This window comes from Callospermophilus lateralis, chromosome 5, assembly GCF_048772815.1.
Source record: "Callospermophilus lateralis isolate mCalLat2 chromosome 5, mCalLat2.hap1, whole genome shotgun sequence".
NCBI lineage: Eukaryota > Metazoa > Chordata > Mammalia > Rodentia > Sciuridae > Callospermophilus > Callospermophilus lateralis.
The window spans coordinates 45,938,490-45,964,507 of NC_135309.1; the positions used below are offsets into that span (position 1 = coordinate 45,938,490).

A 26,018-nucleotide genomic window follows, 5' to 3' on the forward strand; every position below is an offset into this window, starting at 1 on the left:
TCAACCTGCCAAGAACCCCAAGGAGCAGCTCAGCCAGAGTAGGTCAGCCTCCGCTGGACCATGACAACACTGCCCTGCTTCCTCCCCAGGGAACGATCACATCTGAGGGGGAAACCTAGCCTCCTTTCAACACAGCGCCCCTGCTAAGCTCCACATGTCAGCTCAGACAGCTCCTGAGGCTAAGGACTGCTGTAAAGAGCTGACAGAGTCAGCTCCCACACATCAGCGTATCTTTGTGACTCTGGGAAGAGGGATGCTGGCTTCACGTAACCAAGCTGTAGGTGTCCCAGGTCCTGTCAACATGCTGGCTGCCAAGCCAGTCAATAGAATGTGGTTTACCCCATTCAGCAGCACAGCGTGCTCAGGAAGTTACAAGTGGAGTCATACCCGGGTTTGAAACGTCCCTGCTTTACCTTGGTTCTTCTGCTTGGGCAAGCCACTTCACCACTCTGAGTCTTAGATTCCATCTTCCAGTAGAGCTTCAGAGGTTAATCGAGCTATGTATAAAATGCCTAGAGGAGGAGTTCAGTGTATGTGTGGGAATTCACTGGCACAAGAGGAAGACTGATAAACAGAGCCAAATGGTGGCAAGGCTATCCTGCAACAGCACCTGGCACATACAGTCTCAGCAAATATTAGCTGCTGCTATTGTTCCATTAAGAACTGGTGAACCAACATTCACCAGCAGGTCAGACAGGCCACACACCTGTAGCAAGATTTGATGTCCCCAGAGGATAAGATGGTATCCACAAAAGTGGAAAAAGTTTCTGAATTAAGAAAAAATACATCCACATCGAACATATCATCACAAACATTCAGATTTGAAATAATCACCAGTTTTACTTTAAATGGAACACAAGCTAAATAACCCTATAAAATATTTGTTTTAAAAGAAATTAAACAAGCTTTCCTCCCTAGTATGTGGTAAATTTGAGCAGGAAAAGAAATTTGCATTCAAAGTTCCAGTGTTAACCAATACAAGCAGGGTCACAAATCCAGAGGATTTTTAAACTGGCACATTTTAGTAAGATTTTCTATTTATCAATGAACTACTATGCTGCCAAGCACAGGGTTAAGACCCTTATAATGGAGGTTTGTTGTTCAAGTGGGACTTATTTGCCCCCCAAATCTGACCAAAGATCAAAGCTGAACTCCTAATTCTTGAATATTCTTAAAAGCAGGGAGTTAGGCGACAAACTTCCAGATGTTAAAGAGCAATTGTTAGCTAGAAAGCTTCATTAAAGGGGACAGAAAGAACTGACCCCAACCAATATTCCACACTAGCCCACCCCTCCCCATTCCCTAGTTTGCATGAAGAGAGGACTGGAGAGGGGAGGCCACGGTCACTGAGCTTTGGGAACATGCAATGCTCCCCAGTGCAGTGAATGGCTCAATTGAGTGCCATTTAAGGGGCTATTTTATAAGAACTGCTCAAAACCTGGAGCCCCTGCAAGAAGGAAAGATTTATTTCACTATTTGGGATATCTTTTGGACAATGAGCTTGCTAATCTGTCTGGTGACTAACTAAAAACATGGAAAAGAAAATTTAAGAGGACTGGTCCAACTGGGAGAAGGGACAGCCTCAGGGAAACCTCTGTCCCCAGGATTTAGAGAGCAAGGAGATGAGGTTAGAAAACAAACAACAACATAAGGAGCAGCTTGTGGAGAGTCACCATGTCATGTCTCTCCATGGGGACATATCTCCAGGGTCAGAGGGCCTTATGAGTTTAAGGCAGTGGGGGAGATCTCGTTGGGAACGCATTAATGCCAGTGGCAAGCATGTGACTTTCCCCCTTCTATGTTCATTGCCTTTAACTGCCCCTTGGATGTGAGTTCTGGCCAGGTGACTTGCTTTGCTCTTGAAAATAGCGTCTTATCTAAGAGGTACTGAACTGCTAAAGAAAGGCCCCTGGCACACTCTTCCTTCTGCCAGTGACGATAAATGCATCCCATGGAGCCTCTAGCCACCCACTGTCCAGAGACGTCTCTGATCACGGCCCCTCCTGGCCCATGAGAGATGGGCACCATGAGGTGGAAATGAACCTTTGTTGCTTTAAACCAAAAAATGTGGTTTTTGGAGTTGTTACCACAGCAATACATTTAACCCATTCTGACTAATAAGAGGGGACAAGAGCAAGAGGTCAACCTGGAGTCATACCACCACATCAAGGAATTGTGTAAAAGGCCCCTGCTGGGCCCTCCAGATGGCCCACCTTGACCTCAATCCTGGGAAGAAGAGGGTTAAATAACCAGCCATGCATTCATCAACACAAGCTCCTCAAGCCACAAGTCTAGTCTGCAGGGAACAGAAAGAGAAAGTCCCAAATCTGATATGAGATGGGAGTTTCAACAACCGAACTTAGTTTTCAAGATAAAAAATGAGGGAAAACTACAGAGTCTACCAAGATGTTATTAAGGGAAGGTGATTAAAAACAAAACTGCCTCCCATTTATTCCCCAGATTGAAATTCCTCAAACTAACTAGTTTATTCCCCAGATTGAAATTCCTCAAACTAACTAGTTGCCCATACATGTTTGGTAAAAGAGAGAAGTGTGTGTGTGTGTGACTGGTCTCAGAAAGCTGCAGCTGTTCACATCTGCAATCCTTAAAGCACACAGGGACACACACCACCACACATATTGCTGCAATCATTTTCAAAAGACAATCAATACTGCCCCAAGACAATCAGTTCTAATCAGCCCTACCAGCTGCAGTGTACTAATCCTATTATGCGGCCTTCCCGCTTCTTTTAGAGATATCGTTGTTCTACACTGCACAGAGAGGGTATACCCTACAGAGACAGAGATTAAGATGTCTGAAAATCATGTGTCCAGACAAGTGGATTAGAGCTCGACTATCGTTACTAAGCAGAGTGAGTACTGAATAGCCACGGTATGGCCCTCGGGGCTGACGGGGTGATTTATTAACACATCAAGGTCCCCCTACTTCTCCCCTCCTCCTCGTGCCCACCAAAGAACACTTTTGTCTTTTTCCAGCCTGGGAGTCAGGAGGGGAGAACACCTAAGAATTTCAAGGAAAGCATAAAGTACGTAGCCAGGTACAAGTTGAGAAGACTACGTCATGAGGCACTGAGAGAAGGGGAAGGAAGAGAAGAGTGCCACGGTATGTCTTAGAAGAGTCCTGAGCACATCAAGGGACCCAAAGAACAATGAGGAGGAGGAGAAGAGGGCTTGTGAGAACTGGGGCTGTGGGTTATGCTGTAGGTTTTCCCTAGCATTCTTCAAAAGATAGAAGCAGAAACTGAAATTCTTTAATTCCTTTGTTTTCCAGAATGTGCATCTGTGAATGGGACCTTAAACAAACCCTTGACTCTGGAAGGCCCTGGGGTTTACCAGGTGGCAGATTCTTCTGCAGAAAATCTTCACTGACAACCTCCTTCCCCCGCTGCCTTCTGTAACTGATTTTCTCTGGAAGGCACTTCACAATTCAGAGCAGGTGCCTCCTCCTCGATAGCTTCCTTGACCTCACCAGTGGGAACAATGACCTTCCCTGGGGCGCCCACAGAGGGAGCGTCCCTAGCGTAACTCGTGTCATGTCACCTTGCATTACCATTGTCTCTTTACCTGTTTATCCAAGTAGAACATCTGCTGCTCAGAGCCAAGATTTCGTCTTGAATTTCTACACCCTCAAGCCTGGCGCCATGCCTAATACACAGATGTTCAATAACCAAGACAGCCTAGTCTCAAACTCAGAAATTTACTTGACCCAAATAATGGGCGAAATGTGATCCTTACCTGTCCCCCTTGTCCATAGAACACAAGCCAAATTTATTACCTCTGCATCAACACCTGTTATTTCTGCAGAGAACAACTATTCTGCAGGTCGGCTATATCTACTAAGAAAACATTTTGCAAGAAGACTCATTGTACAGTGGGTAAGGGAACAGAGGAGAAAGAACGAGACTTTAAAAACTTCTAAAAAGTTACCCCAGAAGATTAGTCTGAGGGTCAAGGTCCCAGGTGAGACAACTGTTAATAGCAGCAAAACCACTTGCATGTCTGTATGAGAACCAAGTAGAAAGTGGTCCTCCACAACTGTGGTCAGGGGAACAGGTGATGGGAGCAAAGGACTTCTCTTTCATCCATGCCTTTTAAACTATGCCAAAAAGCTAAATGGGCCTTGTGAAGTTAACTCAAAGCTAGAAAGGACAAAGGTACATTTACCTTAGCATTGAATAGGAGTTATATTAACCTGAAGTGAATCTTCAAACTGAAAAGGGCTTTTAGATCAAACCAAAAAGATGGCCTTCTTCCACACTGCTACCCAATGCCCACCACACTGAACTTTGCATAGGGATGGGACCAGTCAAGCAAAGAGAGCAACCCAGACTGGATGTCAGCATAGTCACTGGTGGAGCTTGGGAAGGGATGCAGAATAAAGATGGGGGAGGGGGACAATGGAACATACCCAAGGGAACTCTCCCCCAGCTCCAGGGTGAGCCTTATGATTCACCCTATCATCCTAAGACTCGCATCCAGAACAGAAACTACAAAAACATCCAAACAGACCAAAGGCATTACTCTCCCCATCTCCAGCATTACAAAGGACTAACGGTGGACTCACGGACTACTTGAACCAAAGCAAAAGCAGGAGAGGACATCCTCTGTGAAGCTGGCAGGCTTCATCACTTTGTCCTGGGTTGTGTTTCTGTTTCTGCCCCAACAAAGAGGGCAAAAGCCCCCAATAAATTCCTCAAATATGTAATGAACATGTCAGGAGCCTTAGAGAGGCCAAAACATGTGCCCAGACCCCAAATAAAGGAGCTCAGGATCCACAGTACTTCTAATAGGCCAAATGGGAGACAATGTGTAAAACATAGACCCCAAAGATGAGTCACATGGCCTGCTGTCACTGCTGCAAAACTCAGAGGAGCAGGTCATCAAAAGTGTGCTGTGCAGCATATGAAAAAGAGGTGAGTTGTGAACAAGGATCATCTTGTTGGAAATAATGGGTAGACCCCAAGATGTGCAGTGAAACAAGAATCAAGGCACAGTGGATACCAGCTCATCCATCTGGAGACTGTCAGTTACTTTGGGGAAGGGAAATATTTTTATGCTAGATTTTCCCCACTCCTCAGGGTACCACAATCCAACAGGATCTCTGACTCACAGTGTAGCCAATCTACTGTGACTCACAGGTAAAGACACAACATCTCCCACAACAACTCCCAATTGCCATTTATCTTGGCAAAAATAATAAAAATTTTATGGTCTTTATTAAACAAAATTGGCTGCAATAATCTGTCAAATCTCCCCAGCACATGAAAGATATTCATTCAATTCTTTCTGCCTTTTTTTAAAAAAAATTATTTTAGTTGTAGAGGGAAACAAGATATCTTCGTTTATTAATTTATTTTTTATGTGGTGCTGAGGATCAAAACAGTACCTCACACACGCTAGACAAGCGCACTGCTACAGCCCCATCCCCCCATCTTCTCTTTTGATTCTGGCAAAGTCAAGAGTCTCAAGAGCAGCTCTATACCCTAGAATAAGTTCCATGAGAAAAAGGTGTTTTGTCTGTCTGGTTTGTGTCTATGTCCCACAGCCTTGAAAAGTACCTGGAGCATTTATTTCTTAAAAGAATAAAGGAAAGAATGACTAATCATATGCTTCTCTTTCCCAACTTCATCTATGTGAACTATACTTTGCATTAAAAAAAATATATATATATACACACACACACTAATTATAAAAGGAACAACCTACCTCTAGGTCAGCATTTCACAGCCCTGACTCCACAGACCATTTGTTTCTGGAGGTGGGGAGGCTGTCCTTGGCATGGGAGGATGTTTAGCAACACCGCTGGCTTTTCTCACGAGATGTTAGCAGCATCCTTCCTGACCAGTTATGGTCCAAAACTGTCTCCATGGAACACAATCTTACCCAGCTGAGAATCCCTGTTGTTGGCCCACAGAGGGCTCCCAAAGAGCTGACCCAGACCCAGAAAACTTTTGTTTTTCATCTCATTCATGATGCCGAGACCGCGTTAGAGGAAATCCTAACTCCTCCCTGCCCACTCTGAGGTGAACGCACCAGACAGGCCTGTGGTGAGAGCTGTGGGTGGGAGGGAATATTTGGTAATGAAAAGCAGGCAGATGTCTTAGACACAAATGAAGACTGAGCCGTGGGCCCAGGCCTTGTCTGTATTCCACAGGAGAAGCCCCTGCTGCCAAAGTGAGGATGGACTTGGTTTTTAATGATCTCCTCTAATCCTTCTCCACCACAAGGGCATTAAAGCATCTATACATTGTACCAGTAGCAGGGGATCCATCAGCAGCAACTTCACTTCAAATCCAGCTTGGAGCATCTGCTCCTAATTATAAGCAAGGCTGAGATTCATTAATCTCACCACAACGAGTTCAACAGGCTCTTCAGAGAACAGGCTCTGCCCAGCTCTCGCAAGACCAGGCATAAATGTGAGGAAGGGCAACTGGTTCTGCTCCCAGCTGTGGACAAGCTGAGCCTCTCACACCTGTTTCCCTGGCAAAACACCGAGGGATCAGAGAAACAGCCCACCAGCAAGACTCGGGGACTATGCCTCTCACCTGGGCTGAATCAGGGCCTGCACATGTCTTGGCAAATGGGGTCTCTATTCCATCCTCCTTCTTGGCCAAGCAAACAAAGCAAAGCAAAAATAAAAATAAAAAATAACAAAAACCACTAATACCCAATCCTGGGGCAAGGATTCAGTAAAACACACACTCTATAATTCTAGGGGTGAAACTGGCACAGCGTGGTAACATATGTAGATGGTCTTTGAAATACATATGCCAGTATACCAAGCATTTCAACTTCTGGGAATATATCAAAAAGAAATAATTCAAATGAAGTTAGACTCATGTGCCCCAAACATTGGTCATATCATTATTTGGAACATGGGAAAAAACAGAAATAACTAATTCCTATCATCAGACACATTGGTTTGCTATGTTGTAGGATATACATTCACTGGACTACTACATACCAATAAAATGTCATTTACAAAGACTAATATCATATTAAAATGTTAATACTGTGCTATTAAATGAAAGAGAGAGAGAGAAAGAGAGGGAGAGAGAATGCATCAGATCATAAAAACAGCATAATATGTACCATAAAAATAAAATCTTTGGTATTAAAAAAGTCTACTGACAGGGGCTGGGGTAGTGACTCCGTGGTAGAGCACTTGCCTAGCATGTGTGAGGCACTGGGTTAGATTCTCAGCACCACATATACATTTAAAAAAAAATAAAGTTCTATCAATAATTTTAAAAAATTTTAAATTTTTAAAATAAAAATTTAAAAAATTAAAGTCTACTGAAACAAATAGATGTTAAAAGTGCAGTATATTGGAGGATACCTTCTAAATTATCCTTAAAATGTATCTATTTCTTTAAATTAGGACTGGAGTTATAGCTCAGTGGTAGAGCACTTGTATATGATGGGTAAGGCAGTAGGTTCAATCCTCAGCACCACATAAAAAAATAAATAAGTAAAATAAAGGTATGGGTTCCATCTACAACTAAATTTTTTTAAAAAAAGGTGCAATATAAAGTCAAAAAATAATGGGAAACTAATGATTAGAGCATAAATTCATCACTTCTATCTTCCCTTCTGTATTACTCCCTTCTCCCACTACAGCAAAAGCCCCATAAAGGAAGGCAAGTGCCTGACACACAGCAGATGCTCAACACATTCTGGAAATTTGGATATATGAGTTAAACTATAGGTTTGCTTTTTTTTTAATTTCTCAATCAGTAAAACAAAAATATTGTTACCAGTGAACTTTCATATACTAGAAGTGAAAGAGTAAACTGAACCAATCATTTTGGAAAATTATTTAACCATCTCAGTTAAAACTGAATGTTCTTCTGGCGAACCATGGGCTGGGAAAACAGCTCAGTGGTAGCACATCTGCTTAGTATGCACAAGGCCCCCAGGTTCAACTCCCAGTACTGAGGGATAAAAAGTTCATGGTAAGCAGAGTATTGCACACCTAGAAATGTACCTGAATAAGGACTCACCAGAAGACATGCCCAGGAGGATGCTATCACATAATAACCAAACCCAGACAACTACCACAATGCCCCTCAATAATAGAACAAGCAAATCATTTGTGGAGCATCCATACCACTGAGAATGAAGAAACAGCAGCATGTGCAGTGAGTGCCAAATTAGATGTTGATTCCAAGAAGCCATGCACAAAATGGCACATCCTTATGGTTCCATTTGTGGAAAGATAAGAGCAGGCACAACTAATCCATGGTGTTAGAAGCCAAGAGTGTTCTTCCTGCCAGGGGGACAGGCAGTGACTGCAAGAAGCACAAGATGGACTTCTCAGATACTCGTAATATTCTGCCTCTTGACCTGTTTGCTGGTTGTCGGGTGGATTCAATTTGGGTACCTGGGATCTCCTATATTTCAATGAAACACACTCCCCAGAAACCCAGGGTTGCTGAGGCCAGGGGATCTTTTTCATGATTATGTCTCCATTTGCTGCACACCTTGACCTAGAGCCCTGACAAGGCTAAACTTACCCCACTTCAGCATTTATGCTAAAAACCGCAGCCTTGCCACCGAGGCAAAGAACAATAAAACCCACTAAATTAGGGTCCAGGGTAACCATGGAAGGAGACTAGAGATAAAGCTCAAAAAATCATAGCAAAGCTCTTCCTGAGGTACCAATGTCTTTAAGCCACCAACCCGGCACATAAAAATCTCACAATTTCTCAAACACCATAGAATTATCTTATCTATACTGTGAAAAGCATTTTCACTTTCATTCACTGAAAGTGACACAGGCCTCATTTAAGAGGGCTGGTCAAAGGTTACGGACCAGATCCCCAAGTCCAAGCAAGGCTGGCTGGCTCTGAAGGGGAGTAATGCTGTGACCTAAAGAAAGAGCTGGACACCAACCAACCAAGCCCACCAAAGTCCCAAAGGAGTCACCATGTCCAATGAGACCTGAAACTCTCCAGAAGGCCTTAACAAATAGGGGGCAACAGGAAGACCCTAGAGAGCCACACAAGTCTCTTCAATAGCCTTAACTGCTTTCTCCCTCTTGGCAACAGTTTTATCAATTTTAGGTTATCATTAATGAACTATTAATTACAGGAGATTCAGCCAAATATAGAGTAAAGCAAAGTTTCAGAGTTTGCTCAGGGAGCAATGGAAGGGCTTCAGAAGAAGGAATGCAGCCAACTCTTGTTTTCCAAATTTTAATGAATCTGTTTTTGATACCCTCTGATCTTTCCAAAATAATCTGGGCAATCAAACAAAATTATTTCTACACCAAGGAGAGGACCAAGTGGTGCCATCACGCAGGGCAGACCCTTCAGACATTCTGGGCCTCTAGCATTTGCATCTCTGTGTCCAAGAGCATACTTCCTAGGACAGCAAACACCCTTTGTTAATATCCACCACTCCTTGTCTATTATGTGCCCTTAACACCTCTTCCAATTCAATATCCTTTTCACTGTACACTAAAACCAAAGACAGAGTCAAGTTCCTTCAGTTCCTCTATGCAGAAAACATACCAATTCTGTTAGAGAAGATGCAAAGCCAGACTACAGTCAAATGGAATTGGGCAAGCCCTCTGGAGACAGGAATATTTGCTGAGATGATCCCCCTAAGATTTTTATCTATGGAGGATCCCATATCAGTTCCACTATGCTCTTGTGTGCAAGTATCCCTATGCCCTTGGTACAGGTCAAAGGTTAACTGTTATTCCACTCTAGGGAAACCATCACAGACACACACACACTGGAAGATAAGATCTTTCTTTCTGCTGATATCAATGGGCCCTACTGGCATAAAGAGAAAATAACTACACTCATAATAATCTACTGCAAATCTTCAAAATAAAATATTCATTTGTCTAATATATTACTTGTTGGGGCTATCAGTGTTGGCTCTTTGGAATAAATAGTAGTTCTCCAGGAGTTTTCTAAAAAATGCAATCTGATAACTACCTGCATCAGAATTATCTGGACTGATTATTTAAAATGCAGGTTTCTGGATGCCATTCCTGACCTTCTGACATCTGTGCTCTAGACTAGCAGGCTGAAATCTGTATCTAAAACAAGCCCTGACAGTGACTGTCTAAGATTACAGAGGTATCAGTCTGAAAATGCTGCTGCAGAACATCCATCCCTCAAGGCACTTCCGTTTTCACCTTGGGCTCCCTTAGGAATGGGTCAGAGTGATTCCATCTACAGTGTGGGACAGAAAGCGTACAGCTAAAGAGAGAGAGAGAGAGAGAGTAGAATCCTCTGCTGTCTGCACAAATGTTTTCTCCACGTTTTATTAGAGCCAACATCGTCTAGGACACCTGCAGTACGCTCTGCTCCCTGATCTACTGCAGATACCAACAGACTCTGCATAAATGGCTGCTTACCCCCACGTCATTAAATGGGGTGCCATTGACAGTGCTTGCTGTAGTGTGATGTGTCAAGATCACACAGGAAGAATCTGAAAATTACTAACAAGAGTTGTATAACTCATCCTTCTTTCCTTCCCCAGTGCATCAAAGTTCACTTTCAAGCATCAAATAGGAGAGGGTCTCCTGAGGGATATATTTTCACAGAACCATAAGAAAAGTTAACCCAAGCAAATTAATATAGACACCAGTATCATCTTTCTAGAAAAATTCCTGATGGGCTGGGGATGTGGCTCAAACGATAGCACATTCACCTGGCATGCACGGGGTACTGGGTTCGATCCTCAGCCCCACATAAAAATAAAGATGTTGTGTTCACCGAAAACTAAAAAAAAAAATTAAAAATTCTCCCTCTCTCTCTCTCTCTCAAAAAAAAAAAAGAAAAGAAAAAAGAAAAATTCCTGATCTGTGAATGAGACACCATTATCTTCATGTCTGATGGATAGAGAGAAAAGTTATGCCCTGAGCCACTGAACAGATTGTTACTCTTGCAGATTTCTGGTTTAAATGCAGATCCAAGGGCTGTAAAAAGCACATGCCACACAGCACTCCCCATGGGCCACCACAGTGACTGCCTGTGTGTCAGTCTCTCTCCCAAACTGTGATCCCTGAGGCTGAAAAGCTTATTTTTCATCTTTAGCCTCAAAGTCTGGCCCCCAGTTGGTTCTCAGCAGTGGGGGTGGGGGGGACAAGGAGCAGCCCCATGAATACTAATGTCATTTTTGAAAGATAAACATGACAAATCATCACTCTGTCCAGAAAACTCTACAGTGTCCTTATTTCTAAACAGCAGCGGGAATTGTCAGAGCTCTAAAGTCTAGGACACTTGACCCCAGCAGGAAGGAAAAACACATAGACTGAAGACACTAGAGAAGTAGTAAGTATTCTGGGGATAGGAGGACTGGGAAAGCACGGTGCACACAACAAGAGAAAGTTGCAGAAGAGGGGAGAAAAGAACAGGCCATCCTTCCAAGTACCAGGGCCATCTGTGTGCCTCACTTTCTACAGCTGACTCACTTCCCTGCCCCTCACAAAATGTTAAATTGAAAATGTATGGAGCATGCTTTCTAAGCACCCTAAGGAAGAGCTTGCCATTTGCAGGAATCCTGGGGCAAACACATCGATGGAAGCTCCTCAAAGGATTTCCCATTTCAGGACCTTCAGACCTGCTGGCCCCACTGCCTGGAATGCAATCGCCTCTGCTCCTTACCTGGCCGGCTCCTGCCATCCTTGGGGCTCAGCCTCTGAGCCTTTCTCACGCTATTGAGTTCCTCCTCCTCCCTAGTATGCATTCTAAAAGCAACAGCGTCTCTACCTACTCAGCACTTTTCTCAGCCACACCAATGTGACTGTTTTGTGATTGTTTATCTGTCTGCCACACTAAACCAGGACGGTATGAGCCCTGTCTGTCTTCTGCACCCAGCACCTAGCAAAGAAATGGCATAGCTGGCATTTGGGAAGAATTTTCACAACAACAAACCACCCTGCCCTGCGTGAAGTATTTGTTATTGTTTGGGTTTTCCTAAACCACAGCAAATCTGTTTCAGCTGCAGTGAAGTCTAGGCCCTCTGACTAACTGTCATGATCTGAAACAGAAGGGGTGGGTCTTTGGAAAGAAGGAACAAAGGTCTGGCCAAGGGCTGGGGATGTGGCTCAAGCGGTAGCGCGCTCGCCTGGCATGTGTGCGGCCCGGGTTCGATCCTCAACACCACATACAAACAAAGATGTTGTGTCTGCCGAAAACTAAAAAATAAATATTAAAAATTCTCTCTCTCTCTCTCTCTCTCTCTCCCTCTCTCCCTCTCTCCCTCTCTCCCTCTCTTTAAAAAAAAAAAAAAAAAAAAGTCTGGCCAAGCTTACTAGTATTTCCAGGTGGTTCTAAAGCCAAACCTGGAGCCTGGGGACTGCCTAAATACCAACAAGAAGCATTGCTAACTGCCACCGACGCTACCCCAAGGACAATGATACTAACGTCACCAAGACCAAACTGCAAGCATCTGATAACAAAGGATGCAAGGAAGCCATAGTAACACACAGACTGGCTGGACCATTTGCCTCAAAATGGACCCCATCCCCCTTCCTACCTATACAGCCAGACTGGGACCATGTGGCAGGAGGAGATGAGGTTCTCCCTCCTGAGATGGGCTAAGGGCAACTGGATCAGAGATTACAGACAATTAAAGCTTAGCTGGTGTAACAGGTCCCCCAGGGCCTTCACATAACTAGGATTTGGGCAGAGCCGAGCACAAACCCCATCCCAGATATTTCATGACAGTAGTTGCTGGTTTCAGGAGGGACCCCAGGGTCATATGAAATATGATGGAGAGGTCTTCTCTGCCAGGATCTACAAATGGAAAGTAACAGAATGGGAAGTAATCTCACACAGCCTTCCAAACGGGCAACCAATGGAGCAAAGACAGGCTCAAGGATCATGGAATGAATTTCCCCAACATGCTTCTAAGACAGAAAGCAGCGTCCATGGCTTATGCCAATGGCCCACACTCATGAGGCAGAATAGAAGTGAGCCTTGGAAAACAAATCAAAACATCAGGGACATTGGCCACTCAGAGATCAGGAGCATCCCAAGTATGCCCAAGTCAAAGACTCAAGCTTATCCAGGACAGGACTAGATTGAGAACTGTCATTAAGAGTGGGCTTTTAACCATGATCTCACTCAGCCACAAGGAGCTCTGTACAGGATCGGAGACTGTGCCTAAATGGTGAGGGAGTTTTTCGGATTATTTTTCCCCTGTATCAGATTCCTCCTGCCTCTCAACGACACTCAATATGTTGGTACCCACCACCACTGTCAATTACTAATAGAATGAGCACATATTCAAAGCTAGCATGAATTACTGGGGTCACCCCTTTACAATGAACCCCCACAATCCATGGTGATGTGGAAAGTTCCCTCATGGATTCTAATTCATCTAAACATTCCCTGAGCAGCTTCCTACCCTGGGCTCTATAGTAAAGGTCTGGAGATAGCAAGTTCTTTATAACAGTGTATCCTGAAAGGAATTACAAAGTTGTGAAGTCCTGGCTTAGAGAGAGAGGTTGGCCAAAAAAGAAAAAAAAATAGTGTTTCAATGTGTGTGACACCTAGAATTCTCACCTATCAGACCACTAGCACACCATGTGCTTATTATATTCCAAAAGACTTTCCTTCCCCAGGGATTGATCCAGGAGGTGTGCTTAGGATGCAATTCAAGACAACAAAATGCTTACCGACCACCTGCTGTGTGCAAGACATGAGAGTTAGGATCTTACTTTAAGAAGCATCCAACTATTAAAGAAGCTAGAATATAGGCATACACAACTATAAATTGAAGAATAATAATGCATAAAAATGGTATAGAAGTTAATATTAATAAAAATAACAGCCTCCTCTTATCAAGCATTTAATAAGCCAGACAATGCATTAAGCCAATTTACTCTTCATGCCAACCCAGTGAAGCCAGTCAACATAATGGACATCTATTGACATCTGCCCTCCAGGCATGCATTTCTCCTTAAGGAATTGCCCTTCTACCACTCTCAAAACATGGGAAGCCCCAACCACCACTAGTGCCAATTCTCAGTTCCAGCTCTGGACATGTAACACAGCCCTGCAAAATCATCATATTCTACCAAGTTGGGCAAAGGGACTGAGGAATGGGTACATAACACAGGTAAATCTGACAAGTCTCATTCATTCTAGAACTTTTATTGGCACTGCTGAGACATAAAAATTATACAATGATGTAACTTTGATACTATATAGAATTAATGAGCTACTATATGGAATTAATCAGCCTGAGAATAAAACTAACATAAGGGAAAATAAAGTCCAAAGACAGAGGGGCAGGAGAGAGAATGACAGACATACACAAACTCCAAATCCCAAGATATTAACTTGAGCCCCAGTTTATCAGTAGAATTTTCAGTTACACTCTAAGTGTTCTAATCTATTTAAGCCAGCTTGGACTAGATTTCAGTCACTTTACAAGTCCTCAACAATAGTATATTGTATTGTATTCTCCCAATAAAACAGATGAGGAGACAGAGGCTCAGAGACAAGCAACTTAAGACTGCTTTAAATTAACTATGAAATGATATGGCGCATTAAAACCAGAAGTCTGCAGGAGTATCAATCTGTTCAGTGGCTCAGGGCATAACTTTTCTCTCTATCCATCAATGACAAAATGGAGACAGGTGATTTGTCTGGCTGTGGTCACTTTCATTTGTGATGGGTTAATTTCATGCTTACCTCCACAATGAGGGTGCTGGCCTCTGCAGTCCATCTTTCTGCAGGGGTCTATTAAACTTTTCATCCTGAGCACATCTTATATTTTGGTGTCATACTAGATAACATATGGTTTTAAAAAAAAAGAATACTTGTACGGTTAGGCAAATTATTTAACCTTTTATAGGAAATTTCTTTTGTTTGTAATTATCTCACCTGGGGAGATATGATCAAGCATGATCTTGAATCTGAGGCATTGCCCAAGGAATACATAGTAGAACTTACCATAGGAAAGGTAAAATAAGTCCTTCTGAATATGTCCAATGTGAGATACTAAGTTGGGTTTGAAATGCACTATATTGAGTAAATAAATAAGAAATGATGTGTTATAAAATATTTAATTACTAACATTACTTTGTCTCAAGCAAGATAAAATAGTTGAGCTAATGATTAGGTCCCATTGCTCTAGAGGAATATTATAGGTCCAATTATCCACTTGGAACCACTTCTTGGTTTTAAAAACAGCCTCATCAGCAAGAGGAAAGTACTTATCCTCCCAGCAATGCAGTCCAGCTGAAATCCTGTGGGGTTGGGGAGACCCAGGAGAGACAGGGCATTCAGCCCGAGAAGGTCAACTGGGGCAAAAAGCTCTACCACACCTACCAGGCAAGACCTCGCTTTTCTCTGGCAGGGGAGAACTGAAGGTAAGGACAGAAAAGACAAGAATGCTCTTAGGCCTATCAACTTTCAAATTGTCCCTTTATAACGATCTCTGTGAAATAATTATTTCTATCAGTGGTCATCTGGTACAAGGGATTTAAGATAGTGGGTTCATTAAAGTGAGTCAGGATCACAGACTCATTTAAGTCTCCTTGAACCTGTTTAATCAAAATGATTTTCTGCTACTCTCCATTACAAGCTGAGTTTCTGTGGTGACAGATTAATGACTGATCCACTAAGCCATACCACCTCTCTTGTCATCAGCCCCACCAACTGAGCCAGCCCCTGTTCTATCAATAAGCTCCACTTGCCCTTGAAACTCATTATAGCTGAGATGCTAAGATCAAATGAGCAGATCTGATGCTTGCTGCCACCCCAGTTCTGCTACAGAGACCACCGAATTCCACAGGGTATGCACCAGAAGGAAAAAAGAGCGTAGTCTGGTCCTTGCACTCTCATTAGAATTACAAACCCAGGTCACTCTGGAGTAAGATAAATGCCAGCCAAGGCAACACTTCCGAGTCTCTGGGCCTGATAAAGGCAATTATCCTGGAGTTAAATGTCAGGGCTAGTTTCATGTGTGTAAAAGAAAGAAAATGCCATGTTAGTGTAAGCAACAATATTATTTTAATCAAATCCAAAGCTTATTAGTAGGAGTGGATAAGGGCTGACATGACTTCTGCAATAAGCTGTGTCCACCTGGCCTCCTACTGCACTTTGTCTTAGCCTAAGGTTCTCCACTGATGGCTCTCAGGCTCTAAGCATGGAAGATTTGTAATGTGATGTCAATAGAATTGCACACTCAAATCCACCCAGCCCTTGAATGGCTGTGGAACCCAGGCTCCTCCACATCCCAGCTCTGAAATTTTAACCAAGAGACTTAAACCTCCCAGCAAATAGGTAATAATAGCACTTCTTTTATAGGATTGTTATGAATAGTAAATTAAATAACATATAGGAAGTACTTTTAACAATGCCTGGCACAATAAGTGTTCCATACATGTTAGCTATTATCTATTTCTGCAATGTTTTGCCCTTTCAATTACAACCAGAACATATTTCCTTTATAAGAAAAAACGTACTTTTAAAAAAAATGAAAAATAAATGTATAGCAGCCTAAGAATGGATGAGAGGTAACATTAGAGATTTCATTTATTAATCCCGTTCACCTTTACAACCTAGTGCCTAGCACGTGGTAAGCAAGTATTTGTTGGAACGAATGAATGAAAAATGAATAGAAGGATTTTTCCTTGTGGTAAAGGTCATGAAAGTCAAAGTCATATCAGATTAGTAGTATCTTGATGTCTAAATCTCAAACCACAAAGGAGTTATGCTGTATGACATCTAGAGACAAGAATTCATTACAAGCAATACAAACATTTGCCTTTTTCATATCTTCCTCCTTTATATTGTATTTGTGCAAAAGTTCAGGCCTCCCTATGACCAAAAACATCCCAATTGCTAGTCTTTGTAAAAGAATAATGACCAAACTAACAAAACACAAATGCATTTAGGAGCAATCATCTGAATGTTGTTATATTTCTCCTGGATCCTTAACTGTAGTCAACAAGCCATGAAAGTTTTACTTCTGAAACAGAGATAGTAGATATTTGTGTGCCTAGAGCACACAAGTGATAAGTAGAGGCTGCTTAGTTGTCTCTGGTTATATCACAGCACACACAGTAGTCAAGGGAGCATGGAATACACATCTCGCCATCATATCCATTTCAATGTTGGCCCAGTAAAAACCACCAATGAATGCCATCATCTCTCCAAAAAGAGCTCTTAGCTTTCAGTTTCCCACATTCAAACTTAACTCCTAAATATCTTTCCCCAAAGTTGAACAAATTAGCAAGCAGAGGGTAATGCAAATAGTTTTCTCACACAATGAGTTTCAAAAATTGACAAGCATCTTAACAGTAATCTTAGGACAGAGCCTTTCAAAGTTATCCAAGGCTCTGGAAAAACAACAACAACAAAAAAAAAAAAACCATAGCAAAGAGGCGGAGGCTTTCTCAACCTAAAGCAAGGCCTGGCTCAGCGAAAAAGATCAGCCTGATTGAGCAACTGCAGCGCTAACTGGGACTATTGTCCGCTGAGTAGCTGATTTCTAGAGAAAGCAACATTTTACTTCCTGATCCCAGAGGACTCAGGCTTTGTGGTTATTCCAAGTAAATGACCCAACTGAAGACACTTGAACTTGCCCTAAAAGAGCATCTGGTCTGAATTTTGCAACACTTTCAAGAGGTTAATGGCAATAAATTGTGTCTGAGCCACTGCTGGTATAAGATGAAGCATATAAAAAGGTTGATGATTGATGATGTTTGAGATTGTTTTAGACATTTTTTAGATGTTTTTAATGTTATTCTGGATCGAATCATCGTTTTTACAAATGATATACTGCTAAAAATAGTAATTTAAAACCTAAAACTGGTCCAGAAACAAAATACAATGTATTTGAACATTAAAAGTGTCTCTTTTCATTGGTAAGCCTTGAATTTTTTTTTTTACAATAGCTAAGGCAGTATTTCTTAAACATAGAGATTACCTTGTATATTTTAAAATATGGAAATATGGAATCAGAACCTCCAGGAGGGAAGAGCCTGGGTGCTATAATTTAGCAAACACCCCAGGTAGGCCTCATCATCAATCAGGTTTAGGAAAAAACATTGATCCAAGGATATAAAATGTCAGCACTACCCGTAAGCAAGATTAGAAATGAAGCCCAATTTTTAAAAATATAAAAGTAAAGGAGAATTAAGAATGTCACATTTAAGATACCCTGAGAAAGAAACCTTAAAGAAGCACAAAAGCAGGTAGACCTTTCCACAACCCAAAGATCCCAACAAGCACAACGCACTCCCATTCCACCCCTGCTCTGGGAATCAAGGTACCAGCAAAGGTAGCCCTTCACCTCTACACCTGGCCCAATTTGCTCAGCTCTAGCGGAGTTTAGCATCTGCCCTTTCCAACTATCTAAAACTGGTAAAACAAACCAAAAGCACCAAGCAAAATTATTTCTACCTAGGTGAGTCAATAAACAAAAGCTTCATGGTTTGGGCATCTTTTTCAGTCATAAGCAAAGATAATCAGTGCAGGGCTCCTCAGATCTGAGCAGAAAAGGGGACCAAGGATGGTTAACAGAGCAAGTCAGAACATGTGGTAGGGTGGGAGAGGACTGCAGGGAGTATATCTGCTACAAAAGTAGGGCCCCAAATAACTGTGGAAGTTCAATGAAAGTGCTCAAAGGTCCCTTTCTAGGAGAAGCAGCCCACCATCAACTATGGGAAAAAGAAAGAATGGGGAATAGAGAGATGATCAAACCCCACTCAAGGCTATGAGTCCATCTGCTGCTCTAAAATGGGACCTAAAGAGGATGCTCTTTAGAAAGCACAAGGAAACAAACATCTGGCATTCATTCAATTCTCTATACCTTCTCCCTGCAAGGGATACTGGAAATGGGACTATAAGGAATCCAGTGGAGATGAGTAGAAGACCTCCACTTATCTCCCACCTTGAAGAACCTATAAACATGCCTATGACAAAACGGGGGGCTATGTGGTATGGTTAAGCTATTTAAAAACACATGCATGCTGCTAAAAATATTAGTTTAACATTAATTTAGCAAAAATATTAATTGAACCTAAAACTGCTCCAGAAACAAAACAATGCATTTGAACATAAAAATCTTCTTTTTGTTGTTAAGTATTGGACATTTTACAATATTTAAGGCATATATAGGAGAGACAAAACCTTCTAATGTTAAGTACCATAAAATATCACACTTCCAAGTCCCCTTGAAGAGCATGGCCCCAGCCACCTGGGGCAATCTTTGAAGGAGCTGGCAGACGCTCCCACTACACAGAAGGGATGCCATCTGCTGAAAGACTGAACTGGTGCCTCTTGCTCCCACATCTTCTGGGGCACACCTGGGAAGTGGCAGCCAACCCTGGGGCAGAAACAGGTAGCACAGATGCTTCTGAGTCCAGGAGTGAGTTTCTTCCTTCCCAGGCTTCTCCTTCAGGGATTTGGGCCAATTCCATGGGCCACCTGCTCTCTTTCCCCCTTCCCTAAAGATTCAAAGGGTCAAAACCTCCATGGTCCTTCCCAATATTTTTTCAGGCCCATTGTCAGAGCAGCCCTTCACCATGACCTCCTCTCATGCCATCCATAACTGGTTCTGTAATAAATGATCTGGGCTCATCCCCAAGCCTAACCTCTCTAGTAAAAAATTTTCTAATACACCCCCCAAAATGGTCCAAATCACTGCTGCCCCAGGAAGCTTCTCCCTTGGGCTTGGCAAAGTCAGTCATTGTCATCCGGAGAATTCAGAAGCTTAGGGAGTCTGTCTCTCCACAGTTGCTTGGGTTTGTGCTGTATATTAGTGCGATCACCTGCCCCAGTCCTACAAATACATACACCTGAACAACAGGTAACGGGCAAGAGCATCAAGCCTTCAAAGTTCCCTTTAAAGTTCCTCTCAGGCAAGACGCACCCACTGACGCCCTCCTTGGGAGGTCTGCACCTGACAACCTTCCCACCAGGCCCCAGAGCCCTCTTCTCCAAGAGACCCCTCCCCTGCCCCGCAGGATCTAGCAGCAGCAGTACTCACGTCTCGGAAGCGGTTCCAGTATTTGTCCCGGTCATATTGAGAGACGGTGCTCAGCCACTGGTCATTGTCCAGGAAATTGCCGTTATCGAGGCCCGCGCCTCGGGCGAAAGCGTCCAGGTGCCGGCTCTCGACTTGGAGGAAGCACCACGCCGCGGCGGCCGCCGCGAGCACCGCGATCGCTGGCATCTGCGGAGCAGGGGCACGACCGACCCTTGAGCCCCTAGGGCGACCGTGAGCCTCTCGCCGGGGACCCCGCGTCTGAGCGCTTCGGAAACCGGCCCCAGCCGTAGAGGTGGAGACCTCACAGCGGGGACCGGGTCGTCCCTAGCACACCTGGGGCGCTTCCGCGGAGCTAGAGACCTGGGGACCTGTCTCACGCATGGGGACTCGGCGACAAATGCAGAGGCTGGTGCACAAATTAGGTGCAGCTAGCAAACTACAGAGGACCCCTCTCACCTGTTCTCCGGGTGCCCCACAGAATACTGCTCTCAGGTCAGGGGTGTGGGTACCCCTCCTCAAAAACCCGGAGCCCGGGATCCGCCAGCCGCACTCGCACAGACGGTGCCCACAGCTTTGAGGCTTGGAGACGGTGAGCAGGGTTGCCAGCAGCAGCGCAGGCTCTGGGCAAAACTGGAAGCGGGGGTGGATGCCCGCAACTGGGGTCTCGAGTCCCTAGCTAAGGGACAGGGAAGCTTCGCCCGCCCTGCGGTTTCGGATGCAAGAGGGGCGTGCGGAGATACCCCCAGGCCCTGACCCTGCCACCCCTCCGGGTGGGCAAGGAAGGTCCCAACTGCGCCAAGTTGGGGAGCTGGGTTCGGCGGGGCACGTACCTTGGGGGGCCGGCCCGGGTCCCCGCGTCCGAGTTGCTCGAGCTCCTTGGCGCGGTCGCAGAGAAAGCTTATCTCTGGCTGGCTTCCCGACGCTCCTGCCACCAGCCGCCGCCGCCGCGCGTCCGGCCGCTTTGTGAGCCCGCAGCGCTCTGGCTTGGCTCGCTCGCCGGCTCGGGCGCGGCGTCCGCGGGCGGAGAAGCTGGAGAGCGGGAGCTGAGGCCTCTGGCGCCCCCTGGCGGCTATGTGCTGCCGTGCGGCCCGCTGGGCAGTCAGGACGCCAGAGCCGGGAGTGTGGGTTATTCACATCTCAATGCAGGGCAGACACCAGCTTTCAGGCCCTGGCTGGTGCAAGATAGTTGAGGGAACTGAGGATAGAAAGCCAAGAGGGTTCCAGCGCTGAGGCATTCTCAGAAGAGAGGTCGTCGGATCACTCAGCTCAGAATCATCTTGATGAAGACTGGAGAGAGTTTCTTTAAAATAGGATTGCTAGCTCAGGACCACCAATGTGTTGAATCAGCATTCCTTAGGAGGGTCTCCAAGAGTCTGCATTTTTAACAGGCTCCCTGATGCTTTTTATGCACCACAGAGTTTGAGTGAATTTCTGCTCTGCTTGTCCAAAGTTATGCACCTACTACATCTCTGCATTCTATGCTCCCTGGGGCCCACAGCTGTTAGTCCCCTGTGGAAGCCTTCTATCATTTCTACATTGTCCCTGCATTGACCCTGTGTATCCCTCAGTGCTGATTCTGTCCCCACCCCTTGGGAACTGGCCCCAGCACTAGCCTGATGGGTTTTCCCAGATGGGGGTGAAAGGGAAAGAGGAGAACTGGATGAGGCTTTGGGACAGAGACAAGCAGAAAACTACTCTGCCCCCCCCACCCCTGACCCCTTCCCAAATATTCATTCGTATTTGATGAAATAAGGTTGGGAGGACTTAACACCTTCTACCTGCCACCTTCTCAGTACTACAGACCCATTCTCCAGACAGACACCAGGTGTTCTTTTAGAAAAAGTCTAGCCACACTGTCACACACCCCCACAACACAAACTCAGAACACTTCATGATACTCTCCTGAGAAAAGCCAGAGTCCCGGCTGCAGCCCTAGGCCCTGAACATCTGACCCCTGTCCACCCCACTATTCCTGTCCACCCCACTGCCTCTCACCTACCTCTCACCCCACTCCTCCTCCAGCCCTGACTTTTGGGACAGGCTGGCCTTTACCTCTGCCTGGACTAATCCTCCGCAACTCAAGCCTCATTAATGTACCCGTCCACTTATTTGTCCTCAGTTTTTCTGAGACTTGCTAGCTTGTAGACCAGGCAAGGACCCTGGTGATACTGTTCTTGAGAATATAATATTGCTCTAGCTGCAAGCTCACTGCACTGGAAGTCTCTTATTCCATGTCTGTCCTCTCCATGAGGACAGTAATCTTGCCCACAGCTGCTCCCAGTGTCCAGGACATACGCCCCTAGCACATAGCAGCACTGAAATAATATCTGATGAATGAGCACCCCAGCAAGCTGAACCACGCTCTCAGCCAACAACTGGGGTACAGCCAGTTGTGAGTCGTGCTGCCATAATTTGGTTGTGTGTGTGGAAATGTTTTAGGTATTCAATGTCATGACCTAAGTGTATCAGAGTCGGGAGAGAGGCTTAGAAATGATACAAAGAATGCTTCTTCTGTTCATAGAAACCCAGGCAATCAGCACTTTCTCATTGCTCTGTCCAGTTTGACAGCAAAACTTCTCCAAAGAGTCATCCTTGGATGTCATTTTTGCTTCCTCACCTCCAACTCGTTCCTCAACCTGCTCCAATCTGCCTGTCAGCTTCGCTAACTGAATAGACTTGTCATTTCAGCAGTCACCTCCAAGCCTCCCCTAGGGGGCCTTTGAGCAATTTCTGTGGGCTCCTATAGTGCTGTCCCTCCTGACTTTCCTCTCCGCATTGGTCATTCCTGCATCTATACCTGGGCTTTTTAGGGTACAAAATGAGACTTTGTGCTGTCACCATCTGAGCCCTTCCCTAGGTTCTCACATCTGTCCAGTCCGCCACTGAGAATACACAGGTGCAATCCCAGCCTGCAAGTATTCTCAGGACTTCCACTCTACATCCAGCTTCATACTGGACATCTCTTCCAGATGACCCCTGGGTATGACAGACTTTCCCTCCAAACCTGTACTCTGCAGTAAAGGTATCCATCCACATGGATGCTTAAGCCTGTGGATCATCTTCAGTTTCTCCATTTCCTTACCCCGCACTTCCTGTGCCTCAGCAAGCTGGTTTGTTCCACTTGCAAGTGCCCTTGAATGCATCTACTTCATGCCAACTCTGTGGGTACCACCCAGTCCACTTGACCATCACTTCTCACCCAAAGGACCACAGTAATTTCCTTACTAATTTTCTTGATTTTTTTTTCTTTCCTCTACAGCCAGTTATCCTACTCATGAGTGAGAGCAATTTTTTTTGTAACAGAATTACCAATCACTGGAATCATAAAAGCTTTCAATGACTTGCCATAACAACAAAACAAAAACCCAAACTCCTTCCCATGACTGACAAAGCCCTGCACTATACAATCCTTTGCCCCTGCCCTTTGTGCCCTAGGTTCTGGGCACATTCTTCCTCATGTTTCTGCCAACACACCAAGCGTGTTTAGCATCTCTTCCTCAATGCCATCTTAATTCCAAGAGAACAAATGTATTGTCTGTTTTGCTCCTGTATCCCCCGGCTTACCTCACAGCCCAACATTCAGTGGGCACTCAATAAATACTTATCCAGTGATCGAATGAATGAATTAAGCAAATCCCATAACCCCTAATGCATCCTAAATTTCAAAAACCCTGTCTACAGCATCTCTTTGGACACCCTGAAATCCCTTGTTCTACAATGTCGATCTCCTTTTGCAGGGGGGGAACCTGTCCCTGGTTTGATGAGAGGGCATCTACTCTTGGCCACCTTCCAACCTCACAACTGGAATCTTCCCCTAACCAGCATGAGTCAGAAGGGCAGCCAGCACAGCCCGGGGAGGGATGGGGGTGCTAGAGCCGGCCTGAGCCAAGAAAGGACATAACCTTGGAGGAGGGTAGGGAGGCTGGAAGCTGGAGACCTGCCATCCGCTCCACCTGCACTCCTGGGGAGGAATGTCAGATTTATTTGGGTGCGGGAAGCACCCGGGACCAAGATCGATACTGAGCCTTGGGGCTGTATTTCTGCTTTTCATTGGCTTATGCACAACTATAATAACTCCTTGTTTTAACATAGTTCTTATTTCCAAAGTGCCCCACATGTTTTATTTTCAGTTTAATGGATCCTCAAACATGTGCTCCCGGCGAGACTGAAGCAGACATAGCCATCACTTGCTTTATGTGGAGGAAAGGGGGAGCACAGAAAGGCTAAATCGTGAAGGTCACAGCCACAGAGAAAGATGGCCTAGCGATGGAAAGTTCTAGGTGTAGCACCCCCTCACAACGCTATGCCAGCCAGAATTAGAACCACCCTCTGGGCTGCATCAGATTAAAAGGGTGACCATAATTCTTATCAACCTGGATTTATTTTTAGCTGCAAACTCATGTGTCAATCTGCTACCTGGCATCTCCATTTCACTGTCTCTTAATACCTGAAGTTGATGTGTCTAAATGGAATGCTTGAGCTGCCTCCCCTGGCCAGACCTGTTCCCTTCTTCCGTCCTTACTTCAGGAAGACAACCCCCTCCACCACCACCCCTAAATCCTAGGGTCACTTGGACCTCAGTTCACCTTTAATGGCTCCCCCATTGATCAAGTCTTATTTTATTTACACTATTTCCAGTTCCCCTTATCCTCCCTCACTGCTGAACCCCGAGAGCCTCTTCCCCCCTCCCCCCTGCTTCTCACCTGTATGCCAGCGAGCCCTTGGCTGGGGTCTCCTTCTCTCAGATCACCCTATGTCATTCTTCCTCCACACAGGAGACAGCGTGGTCCTTCTCTATGTGAATGGGACCATTTATCTTAAAGACCTGGCACTTCACCTTGACACCATGTGCCTCCTGCTAAGCCCAGAGGTCTCCAGGCCCCTCTGGCCCCACCCAGTCCTATCCCTCCTTCTCTGATCACCACCCCTGCACCACAGAGCCCTTCCTGTGGGGCTCCTTAGGGTCTGGATGTTCTCTGTGCCCACCCTTCTCCTGGCCAGCCTCCACTCCCCCGCTTAGGCCATAGCTTTACTCCAAGTCCCCAGAAATGATTCCCTTGATCCCCACAGGCTCAAGGCCCTCACCACAGCTGCAGAGTTGCTTAATGTCTATCTCCTGCCAGACACTTGGTGGCACATGGGCAGGGGCTGGCAATGGATCTATCTCACTTGGTACTGAATCCATGGTGCTTTTTTTAAAAAAAGCATCTGGTGCATAGTAGGGGCACAATAAATACTAACTGAATCAATGAATGCTCCAAGCTCAGTGTATGCAGTTTCTTTCCTTCTTAGAAGCAAAGAAGCTCTGAGGTTTAATTCAGAGATTTTTAACCCCTGACCACTCCCCTGATTGAGGGTGCAAACAATGAGGTAATGACAATGATCTTTCCCCTCCCAGGCTTTGGGGATGCTATGGGACTATATCTGGGCCCAAGAAGAGAAGAATGAAATAGATGCATTCCTTGGCATTGTGGAAAACAGCTCACCCAGCAAGGGCCTGTAACTTTTATGAACACATCGATTTCACCTATTGATTATATGTATTCAGCAGAGCCAGACTCACTCCATCTCTTCACATCCCCCAGAGACAACTCCACCCTGCTACATAGAGCTTCTTTCTTTCTTCTTCCCTTGCAGATCCATGGTGAATGGGCAACCTGGCTCAGGAGGAATTGATTTTAAGTAAATGAAAATAACCACGAAAAAGACCTAATGTCCAAGCAACTATGCAGGGACAGAGAAGAGGATACCAAAGTCCTGACCATAGAGAATAAAAAATTATGAAAATAACAATGCTAATAACAACATGGGCTGGTTCAGATGAGCTTAAAACATGCTGAAACTGTTCCATGGGGTAGGGGGGATTGAACCCGTGAGTGCTTTATCACTGAGCAACATTTCCAACCTTATTTTTTTTTTTTTTTTGGTATCAGGGATTGAACTCAGGGGTACTCAACCACTGAGCCATATCCCCAGCCCTATTTTGTATTTTACTTACAGAAAGGGTCTCACTGAGTTGCTTAG

At 44.8% G+C, this 26,018-nt stretch overlaps 1 protein-coding gene across 3 annotated transcripts in view; it reads right to left on the reverse strand.

Moving 5' to 3' along the window:
- The window catches only part of Spock1 (SPARC (osteonectin), cwcv and kazal like domains proteoglycan 1), a 479,091-nt gene extending 458,896 nt beyond the window's left edge, over window positions 1-20,195 (reverse strand). For 2 of the 3 annotated variants that reach the window (XM_076855869.1, XM_076855870.1), the window contains exon 1: window positions 19,995-20,180. In XM_076855869.1, the coding sequence (XP_076711984.1) occupies window positions 19,995-20,180 (186 nt within the window). Of the gene's footprint in view, window positions 1-19,994 lie in introns of all 3 variants that reach the window. The other variant, XM_076855871.1, reaches the window with a different exon arrangement.
- Between the last annotated feature and the right edge of the window lie 5,823 nt (window positions 20,196-26,018).